General features: G+C 26.8%; 1 protein-coding gene across 2 annotated transcripts; it reads left to right on the top strand.

The window, feature by feature from the left end:
• The first annotated feature begins 3221 nt into the window (after nt 1-3221).
• On the top strand, nt 3222-11138 carry LOC107442685 (uncharacterized). Of its 2 annotated transcripts, none has more exons than XM_043053259.3 (5): nt 3222-3559; nt 5888-6060; nt 6977-7068; nt 8150-8214; nt 10809-11138. In XM_043053259.3, the coding sequence occupies exons 1-5, from the start codon at nt 3428-3430 to the stop codon at nt 10902-10904; spliced, it is 558 nt and encodes a 185-aa protein (XP_042909193.2). In that variant the 5' UTR covers nt 3222-3427; the 3' UTR covers nt 10905-11138. The 2 variants fall into 2 exon arrangements, with proteins under 2 accessions (XP_042909193.2, XP_042909194.2); XM_043053260.3 differs by having other exon boundaries at nt 3227-3559; nt 5943-6060.
• Nucleotides 11139-11551: the final 413 nt, after the last annotated feature.

Raw genomic sequence — 11551 nt, 5'->3', positions numbered from 1 at the left:
TGTTTTGAAAGTATAAACAAAATTTCTAAACATCTGGTAGTTTTAAAATTAACATAATTTAAAACTCCTTTTTATGTGTAAGCGTTGAGTTTTGGTTTGGTAACTGGATATTTTTAACGTTCGCTATTTGAGTGAATTTTGTAACTTTTTCATGCAGTTTAAAATTTTCTACATTTAAATTAAAATGTAATGCATTCTTCATTAAGTATTTCATGATTTTTCTCACATTTATGTAATGTTGAATTTTCGATTTCCTTGAAATCTACTTTAAAATCTTTACTTTTTTTTGTTCTTGTACTTTTTACTCCTTATTTTTCAAAACCAAAACTTTTTACTTTTTAATCGTTACTTTTGCTTAAAATACAATACTTTTACTCATTACTTTTTAAAAGTAACGTTCCCATGTACGTCTACTGGTATAAATATAGACAAAAAAATGAATAAGAAGAAGAAGCTACTAGTATTTAATAAGAGGTTAAATATGCATTGTGCAAACATTTAAATTTTGCCTAAAAGAATTAGCTACGATGAAAAATAATTATTTATTGAGAATGCTTTTAATGGTAAAAAAATAAAATAATTATTTGCATAATTGTTCTAAAAAACCATGTTAAAAAACCTTCAGTTATTCTTTTTTATCATATTAGCATAATTATGAAACATAAGTTTTAATTTTTTAATAGTTTATTGCAAAGAAAAAGATTTTGTAAAATATTTTTTATAGTTTTATTAAGTAATTTCAATTATGATATAAATTATTTTACCGGTTTTTTAAAGGAAGAAGAAACATTTAATCCAAAATAATATTTTTTCTTTTGTTTTCAACCCTGCTTTTTTCAAGAATCATCTGAATGTTATGTCAATTAATTTTTTTAATTAAAATTAAATTTTTAATTAATAATTTAAGATTTTTATTCTATAGTTATGATAATAAACAATTCACATTATTGCAGGGTTAGCAAAAATCATGGTTTTTTTTTAAAAAAAAAACAAGTAATATTTTTTAATTTATTTAAATCAGATTTTTTGATCTTTTCATATTTACTAACCAAAGCATCTGATAAAATGCATTAATAATACTTATTTTTATGCAAAATAATAGCTACTATAATATAAAATAATTTCGATTTCATTCAGGTCAATGGGTTCATAGATCTGGTCTGACTTCGTCAGGCCAGGTAAGGATAAGCAACAGCAATATAAAATAATAGCTAAATTAGTTAATATTTCTGATTAAAACTTTTAAAATTATTTAATCATTACAAATCACTGAATAGTTAAAATCATAGTTATTTTTGCTCAAAATCAACAGCCTTATTAGTCCAGGAAGACAAATTCTCAAAAATATTCAATGGAAAATATATAATTAAGTTAATATCTAAGGAACATTGAGGGAAAGGGTAGAATAAATGTAGGGTAATATAAGTGTTTCCTCATAAGTTATATACACTAACTTTATTATTAAGTTTTAAAATCATTTGTATTAAAATAAAAACTAAATGTGTATAATTGAAATATATTTAGTATAACAATCATTATTGGCAATCGAAATGGGCTGCAGGTAGCGTAGAGCAGAACTCTTTATCTATGGCAACACTTCGCATGCTTTTCCCATTAGCGTGTGAAGAGTCATAGAGGTAGGAAGTACGTTAGTTTCTCTCTTGATTTTTGAAATCTTTTAAGTTGGAAAACTATATGGAACTGAAAAAAGAGGAGAGGGAGGGGGGAAGGGCCAATGGCATGAAATCGGTCTCTCCCCAGATGGCGTATTCGAGCGTTGCGATCACCAATTCATTCATATTTTTCATCGTCTAATGAAAATTAGGAATTAAAAACTTTAAATCACTTTTATACAGTTTCTCTTTCATTATTAATATTTTAAAATAAAATAGTTTACGTGCATTCTCCTTTCATTATTTCTTCGGTTGTTGTTGTTGTTAATTTACGTCGCACTAGAGCTGCACAATGGGCTATTGGCGACGGTCTGGGAAACATCCCGGAGGATGATCCGAAGACATGCCATCACAATTTTGATCCTCTGCGGAGGGGATGGCACCCCCGCTTCGGTAGTCCGACGACCTGCGCGCGAAGTCGAGCACTTTACGGTAGCACAGTTTAACGAGGACCAATACCGCACACCCTCGGTCCCTACGCAGACTGATCCAAGTGGTCACCCACCCGCACACTGACCGTAGCCAGTGATGCTTGACTTCGGTGATCTGCTGGGAACCGTGTCTTAACGATCAGTCCACTGCGGGACTTATTTCTTTGGATAATCTTACATTATCAATAAAATGGGATTTTAAAAGAAATTACGTCCTGCAGTGGACTGATCGTTAAGACACGGTGCCCAGTAGATCACCGACGTCAAGCATCACTGGCTGCGCTAAGTGTGCGGGTGGGTGACCACTTGGATCAATCTGCGTAGGGACCAAGGGTGTGCGGCATTGGTCCTTTTTAAACTGTTCTATTGTAAAGTACTCGACTTCTCGTGCAGATCGTTGGGCTACTGAAGCAGGGGTACCATCCCCTCTGCAGAGAATCATAATTGTGATTGCATGTCTTCGGATCATTCTCAGGGATGCTTCCCAGACCGTCGCCAATAGCCTATTGTGCAGTTCTAGTGCGACGTAAATGAACTACAACTACAACAACTTAAAAGAAATTACAACCTAAAGACTAAATGTATAAGTTTTGTTGTTATTCAGTCGTAAAAACTGGTTAATCGGATTATTGGTTATCGCAACACTCGAATACGCCATCTGGGAGAGACCGGTTTCATGCTTTTAGCCCTTCTGCCTTCCCTCTCCTCCTCTTTTCAGTTGTATAGGAACGTACTACGCTATTTTCCCTTTTCTTAATATTTTTCCTTTTTATTTAATAAAAATATTTTTTAAAATTTCAGTGATACTTTTCTTCAGAACTATGTTTAGAGTAGTTTTCAGTTCCATATAGTTTTCCAACTTGAAAGATTTTAATATGCATGAAAATCAAGAGAGAAACTAACGTACTTCCTTCCTTTATGACTTTCCCCACACTAATGGTGAAAGCATGCAAAGTGTTGCCATAGATAGAGAGTTCTGCTTTACGCCACCTATAGCCCATTTCGATCGCTTTTCAATTTGTCTAGTGAGAATAACCCTTCAACTGAGTTGCAAAAACTGAACAAAGCTATAAGCTGAATGAAAGCAAAACTATATGTTTCAAAAATAACAATAGTTGTATAAGCCAGTAAAAATTTCAAAGGAAAAATGAAAGTTTCTTTTCCTTGTCAGCTTTACCTGTTTGCTCTGTAAATTTGTTCCAAAATCTGTTGTTTTGACTACGTAATCGATAAAAGATTTATATTGGCAAGATAACTCTTTAAAAATGAATTATGTCGAATTTATTATTGCTTATAACTTAGAAAATATTACATTCTTTTTATATGAAGATGAATTCCAATAGTAAAAACTTGTGCAAGCTATTTGAAACAGTTTTTCATAATATTCTGTATATTAATCAAGTTTATGTAAAGAGTTCTTTTGAATGTTTTAATTTGCTTAATACTCCGATATGGGTAAGCTCTATGGTGACAATGACTAAATTATCTTAATTTCTTCACCTGTTGTACAGTAGATTTAGCTATTCCCTCTCCTATTCTTTTAAATAATGAAGTTCAGTTCATACGATAAGTATATGAGCCCTTAAATAAATAGAAATCTTAAAAATTCCGTCTTAATACTTATTAAACAAACACTGACAAAAATACATAAATAAATAACGAAATGAAGAAACATCTCTGATTTAAACTTGGCTAAGTTAAAAATAAGCTAAATTTCTTTTAAATAAGTTAATTATTTTGTAGATATTTAACTTGTAGATTTTTTTTTTTTAAATTTGGAAATTTGAGAACTTATTGAACAGGGTTTGAAAAATTTTCATATGTCTTGCTGGGCATGTTTATTAACAAGGTTGATGTTCCAGCATCTTTTCTGATTGCATATTAATGAAAACTTATGAATTTACCCATTATTGATTTGCCAAATATATGCACATTTAGCAAGGACAACGCTTTTATTTGAGTATAAATCAGTATTAACTGAGAAGTTTTATTGCATTATGTTTTCTCAAAAACATTATAAGTTTTAATAGCAATTATTTTCATATGCACATTGCTTGTAGTAAAATATTTTTTAAAATAAAATTAAGTATAACAAGAAGAAAAAATAATAAACTGTTTAATAAAATCTTATTTATCGAATTAAAAAATATCTGTCTTATCATATGTAATCAATAATCTTTTTTTTTTTTCTCTTTTGGTGCCATTTATTTTGCCTAATCAGGTGATTTTCATCAAAATTTAAGGGGTGCTTGTTTGATTTTATACGATATTTTTTAATGAATATTTACTTGTTTGGTCATGAACACGCCCGGTGGCTGAGTGGTAGCGCTTAGCACTCCCAGGCCACAGGTCCTGGGTTCGATCCTCAGGCCGGACAAGGTTGACTCAGCCTTTCATCCCTTCAGTGGGTCGACAAGAACTAAACGCTGTAAACTAAAACTGTCGGCCAAACACGGAACCCCCGCATTTGGTTTCTTAAAATTGTAGCAATTATACGTCTTTCTGCTTGCGTTTTAAGAAACTGATGAAAGAATAATAAATATAATTTCTTGCAGACTGTTTTCTTCTACAGCGAAATAAAAGTAAAAACTCTTTATTTCGCATTTGATTTGTTAAGAGCATGTCATTTTAAGACACCATTTTAAGTGATGTAATCAAATCAAATGCTCTTGCAATGTCATATAGGTGTTTATTATTCAAGAAATAGTGTTATTTTTTTTTTTATTGAAAGTGTGGCTAAATCTAGCAAAACTACAAAACTATAACCTTTTTTTTAATAATTCTATAATATGTATCATAAAAGATAGCACAAATTAAATTTCTGCTTGATGTATTTTAACTTTTAAAAGCTTTTATATTGTTTTAAAATCATATTTGTATAATTTGATAACAAAATAAAACTGAACTCTATGCAGTCAACAGATGATTATTTAAATCCTATACCCACAGCTCATTCTAGGCAGAAAAAAGGCCAGGGTGCAAAAGTTTAAAAAAGGGGCATTATTATTCTAATAAGGCAATAATTTCTTTCTATGGGCTTTACACATTCTATTAAAAAACATTGTCAATTAATAAAAGAATTTTTTTTTTACTTTACTATAAGTAGCAAAGCAATCATATTAATTTCTAATTTTTATTAATAAATTAACATATATGTGGAGTTAATGAGCTAATTAGCTTAGTAATTTATTTAAAATGCATGCATATATTAATAAAATAATAAATTTATGTTTTTAAGTGTCTGTAGTTATGATTTAATAATTAAAATGATTGATAATAATTATGATTTAATGATAGTGAAAACTTTCTGGAAAAAAACTGCAAACTTTCAAAGACAAGTGCAACAAGGGGGTGTGATGGCTATTTTTCCTTTCCCATATAAATCTATGTATTGACAGCAATGACAAATTAAATAAAGAGAGTTGAAAATAACAAAAGTTTAAGAAATCCATTGTAGAGTTTTGAGGGAAAGTAAAGAAGGGTTGAGGAAAGAAAGGGCAAAAAGGGTATGGAGTCTATATATCAGGGCACTAATTTACTTCAGGGTGGATTCTTTTGACTAAAAGGGCAGCAGGGTGTTGCGCCCTGTTTACCCTGCCTAGAATAAGCCCTGCTATACTGCAATGGTTTTTTTTTTTTTAACTGGCAATGGAGTATAGTAAATTTACTTCACTCTTAAAATTGTGTCAGAAACTGTTAATGTTAAAAAATGTGTATAGTAAGCTGAAAATTTAAAATAAGTAATACATTTATATTTCTGAAAAAAATGCTATTTTGTTCTAGCAATGTATTCATCCTGGTGTTTGTAAATATTTTTACAACTTTCTTTCTACTGCAGAGGAGCATCTTAATAAAGGAACACCTCTAAAAATAGTTTTTGAGCTTAAAAAATGTCCGGACATAATTCTGGATGAATATGTGTTTCATGTTCATCCTAAGCAAATTGAAATGGACAGGTAATATTAATGTTATTCAAAATTGTTGGTTGTCTTAAAGTGTTATTTATGTTATTATTATATTTTTTAACTATTAACCTCAAAGTTGATTCAATTAGGGTCCTAGTTATTATTCTGCATAACAAGTTTTTCTCCATGTTATATAATAGAGGAATAATTCAGCACAATTTTTTTTGCGCAAATTTCTTCAAGTAGTAAACATTTAAAAGATTAAATGACAATTTTTAAAAATTGCGATTTGTAACTGAATTCTCTGATGAAAATTCTAGATATTTTTTTTGTAATCTGAAGATAGAAAAATAAGAAAAATTCTAAAATTAAAAAACATAAAAAAATTATTAATTTAACAAAATTTTTTCAAATCAAACATTTCACATTGTTCTCTCTGCATATGATTCTTTTGCTATTAAACAAAGGTACATAACATTGTTGAATCTGCCACAGATGATTTCAGAATCTTTAAATTTGTAACTGATATGTTTCAAAAGTTTTCATCTATTCTTTTTTTTTTTTTTTTTTTTTTTTTTTTTTTTGTTTTGAGCAGAATTTAGAGTATTGGTTTAAAAAAAATCTTTTATATGTAAAGAAAATATGATAAAAGAAAATACAAACTAACTTCCATCTCACATATTAAGAATAGTTTTTGAAACAGATAAATTACTAGTTAATTATATCTATCTTATTGTTTATAATGCATCAATATTTTGGGGGCTTAGAAAGTCTCTCTCTATATATATACCTGGGATACACAGTATAATATTTTCAAATTACTGAAACACTAAAAATGAATAAATATTTAATTTATAACTATTAATTAAATATTTTAATTTTTACTTTACAGTGTGATTTCTCCTTAGATGATACAAATTAGCATTTTTAGTATAATATGTAAAATAATTATTTTATTTTAATTTAGTTTTGAGCTTGAGAGAAATATTGTGGACATAGTACAATCATTAGAAGCAGTTACTTTGGAAGAAGGAGTACAAACTCTTAAATCAAATGAAGGTGAATATTTATACATTTCATTTTTTTAAAAATCTTTTTTGAATTTGAATGGCTTTAACTTATTTATTTCTTTATACTAACAGATATGACTAGAATTTTCATTTAGATATACTGTTTGTTATTTCAAGTGCAGTTTTAATCAAAAGTTAAAGTTTTTTTTTTTAAAATTTTTTTTCCATTAATAAAGTAGCAGTTAATGACTCAAAAGAATAAATTCTTATATTCCTTAAAAGTGCGGTATCATGCCTGATGTGGGATCATATCTGCTTTCTTTAAAGAAATAGAAGCAGAACATTGTTTATTAATATAAGCATATAATTATTTATTACTAAAAGTAGAAGATTTATAATTCCATAGGGATTTGAGTTTTTTTATTTTTTGCTTCTCACAGTAAATCTTACTACTCAATAAATTAGTCCTTCTCAAAAAAAAAAAAAAAAAATCCAGTATTTCTCATTATATCCTGCTTTGTCTTGGGTTTTAACATTTATGTTATTGCTTTTTTGGTAGTTGTTAAGTGATAGTTTTTCATTTAATTTGTTAAATAAGTTTCCCTATATTTTATTATTTTTTTTTCCTTATAATTATGTTTAAAATATATTACTTTTTTGATCAGTAATTTTTTTTTTATATTAGTTAATTTTATGATTTTAAACTTTAGTTAATTATAATTTAGTTTTATTTAGTTTATTATAATTTTTTCTTAATTTCAATTAAATGAATAACTTTAATTAATTTATATTTGTTAATATTTGTGTGTGTTGTTTTGGTATTTATCATTAAAAATATGTTTTTTATTAATCTCTTAGTTTTATCTTCTTAATTTATATTTTTTCTATTTATTTATTCATCTTATATTCATGATTATTTTTTTAAATAGAAATTCCTAATGCTAGTATACAACATTTTTTTTCTTCTATTCTTAAAACGTTTGGCAATTGATTAAATACGATTTAATTTCTATTAAATGCAGATTATTTGTATAATATTTCATTAATTTAATGTTTGTCATTATTTTTTTAAGATGGCTGAGTTGTTGAAAAGTTGTTCATTTACCCTCTATATTTTTTCTCTTTTTTAGAATTTACATATTCGTTGAAAATTTGTGAAGAAGATTCAAATATTCAATTACCCATTATTGACCCAGTAAGCTTCCTAAAATTATTGTTGTACAATGATCCAGTGTGATAAATCATTTTTTATAATATTATGCTGGGTATATTAGTCTTTCTTGTAAATTATACAAAATCATTTCAAACATAATTTCAAACAGATAGGAAAAATTAGTATAATTTAAGATCTGAAATTGTCTTTGTGTGTTCGGCTGTAGAAGTACATATATATATTCAAGGTTTATTTTATTCTAGCATATATATATATGTATGTATATATTATGGGTTGAGAAAATAACCCTAATGTATAATTGTCCCAAGTTGAACTTAATCCTCTCATGCATAATTTTTCATTTGAGTTATAAAAAATATTTAGATATGATACAACCCATTTAGTATCTCAGGAATGTGGTGTAATAAATTATTTTTCGAAACTTTTGTCCTATATAGTCAAAAATTGGTTTTCACATATGAGGACATTATGTGTATAATTGTGGTATATTTTACTAAAAAAATTTTAATCATGGAAAAACTGAGTACTCAAACTTCATTTAATAGGTATAAGAAGATATTAAATAATATCAACCATGGCTCCCAAAAGCAATGAACACTTCTTTCTGGAATTCTCCATTGATTTCCAAATAGATCATATTCTTTTAACTATCTTGAATGGCCTGCCATTTGATGTGGTTTCCAAGAATTGTTTGGAGTCTTTATACGAGGACTGCATGCAAATTACATCACAAATGCGAATCTATTATGAAGCAAAAATATATGTATGTCCTCATATGAGGCTCATGTGTATTAAAGGGTTAATTGCTTTCCTACATAAAAAAAAGATATTTTTGAGAGAAGAAAACAATGTTTGTTTGAAATTTCCCCCATGCATTGATATTTAAAGTTAGAAAAGGAGTTAAGTCAAGCAAAAAAACTTAAAATAGAACATAATTTTTTAATTATTGCAATTTAATCAGTTATTTAATTCTTCTTTCTTTATTTATTTTTAACTGATTCCCATATTCACAATTTTTATAATTGGTAGCATAAATTTTATTACTGAATTTTCAATTATGTTTTATTCTTATACATAAAATACATTAAAAAATACTGGTATTATTTTGGAATTTAACATGAATATTTTTTTTAATAAATTATAACAAAACCGATTTGTTTGGCAAAAATATTGGACTTAAAGGAACCTCAAGTTCAGATTAATTCATATTTTTGGCTTTTTGGGCATTTTAATTAAATTTCCAGATTGATAAAATTCACCGTCTTTGTCCACCTTGCTTATTAGTTCTAAAAAAAAACTTTAAACTAAGTTTTCTTTTTAATGTAAACTTGTTGTATCTAATTAAAAATTTAACAATTGTATTGAATTAATTTTTCTTTAAAATATATGAGTTAGGAATGTAACTAACAGTGATTTGGCCAAATAGCTGAATATTCTCCAACCAAATAGTAAAACTTTTTGAAAAAAAATTCATCTTAACCACATCAAAATAAAACTTTAATGTTAGAAATAATATTTTCCGGGGAAAAAGTATCCATAAAGCAATGTTAAGACAAATATAGTCTATCAGAAATGAATTTAAAAATGCTGCACTATCATAAAAAGAAAAGATTTTATACTAAGACGAAGCAGAAAAGATAAAAATTTATCATTATTCTCAAAACAAAATTTTAAAGTCAAACATCTGTTTTCCAATTACCATATTTTTTAAGAAAAGCGAAGTAAAAAGAATTAAGTGTAATAGAAACGCTTTTAAAAATTGCTGTGTCATAATGAAAAAAAGTTTTTTTAAAAATAATTAGCGCTGAAAAAAGGAATTTAATTTTTTTACATTGCCAAATGTTTATTAAAAAGTAGACGATTAAAGAATTAAGTTAATTAGAAATGCTCTTCAAAAATATTATGTCATAATAAAAACACCCATAAAAAAAAAATTTATTAAAAAAAATAAAAGCATTAATTTAAAAAATAAAAGAGAAACAGGAAAAATACCCCAATTATTCTTAGTCCTTAAAACAAAACTTTAATTTTAAAAACCACGGTTTGTTATCTATCATCTATATTACCATACAGGAAAAAAGCAACAATAAAAGAATGAAGTCTATCAGAAACACTCGGTTAAAATGCTGCACTATAGTAACAGAGAAACTGAAAAAAACTTTAAAAAAAATTATTTTTCCCCTTCCTATTCTTAAAACAAAAAGTGTCAAAATTCATTTGTCTGAATGTAATTTTTTAAAAAAAAGCAGCAGTATAAAAACTCATAGTTCAGTACGAAATAATTTAGTTTAAATTCTACAATTATTTTTCTGTTGTCTCCCATAATGTATATTTGTAAGCTGTGTACTAGCATATAAATTTTAGAACTTAACAAATGTGTGACACTATTTCTAATTATGTTGAGTTAAAAATATTAAATCTATTCAAATTAAAAAAAAAGTACTTAATCAAAAAATACTTTTCCAAACACCTTTAGCCAACCGAATAGTGGTAGAATATTTGTTTCATCCCCAACATGAATTTAGTTCTTAATTTTTTATCTTAATGCTCTTATGTATTTTAGTAAATTTTTTTAGTGAATTTATTTATTAATTATTATTATTTTTTGCTTTTAGAACTCATCAGTTGTTTTTGTAAACTCACATGAAGAAGAGGGCCCAAGAATATTTGCAATAAAGAGAAACATTAAAGATAAAGAGAATGAAACATGACAGAATTTGTATTCATTTCTGTTGGTATTTAGTAATATTTATACTCATTTGGACACATTATATCATGTCTCAAATCAAGATTTCTATGAGTGGACGAAATTAGATTAATCCGATTTGTAATCTTATTTTTAAATCGCATACACACACTGCATTTTAATGTTTTTGGAATTTTAAAACAAGGTATGTAAAATTGGACAAATATTTTAATAAATAAATCATATTTTAATTGAAAAATAGCTCAAATTTAATCTGTTATTGTTTTAAATTATTATTTTAATAAGTATATATATAAATTAAAAGAACTTCTGTATATATTAATGAATAATATATTTTAAAAGTAGTGTCAAATTAAAGCCAAGTAAATAACTAAAATTAATTTTGAGTAATAATGTCTTCTTGTAATAATCTCATTTTGAAATAGAATTGTGTTGAAAATTCATTTTGTTGCTTTCCTGCTAGTTTACAGCATTTTTAAAATTTAAGTAAATTGTGTTGGGGGGGAGGGCAGATAGCAAGACGCAATATTACAATAGCAAATATTTATAACAGAAATTTGAAAGCAAAGTAGCTTTAAGAAGTTAAAAGCATATTTTTGGTATAATTTGCATTAGTTGGTTTTCATACATAACTATCATTAAAACTTAGAT

The sequence above is a fragment of the Parasteatoda tepidariorum genome, chromosome 6 (assembly GCF_982258835.1).
Source record: "Parasteatoda tepidariorum strain Cologne lab strain chromosome 6, Ptep-v5.0, whole genome shotgun sequence".
Taxonomy (NCBI): Eukaryota; Metazoa; Arthropoda; class Arachnida; order Araneae; family Theridiidae; genus Parasteatoda; species Parasteatoda tepidariorum.
The sequence above is the reverse complement of the archived record's forward strand: the minus strand, read 5'-3'. Positions and strand labels throughout refer to the sequence as shown.

Excerpts from the sequence above, each read along its gene's own strand:
- LOC107442685 (XM_043053259.3), top strand. The coding sequence starts at position 3,428 with ATGAAGATGAATTCCAATAGTAAAAACTTGTGCAAGCTATTTGAAACA. Across the intron at positions 3,560-5,887 it reads TGCTTAATACTCCGATATGG|CAATGTATTCATCCTGGTGT; the intron begins GTAAGCTCTATG and ends ATTTTGTTCTAG. Across the intron at positions 8,215-10,808 it reads AATTACCCATTATTGACCCA|AACTCATCAGTTGTTTTTGT; the intron begins GTAAGCTTCCTA and ends TTTTGCTTTTAG.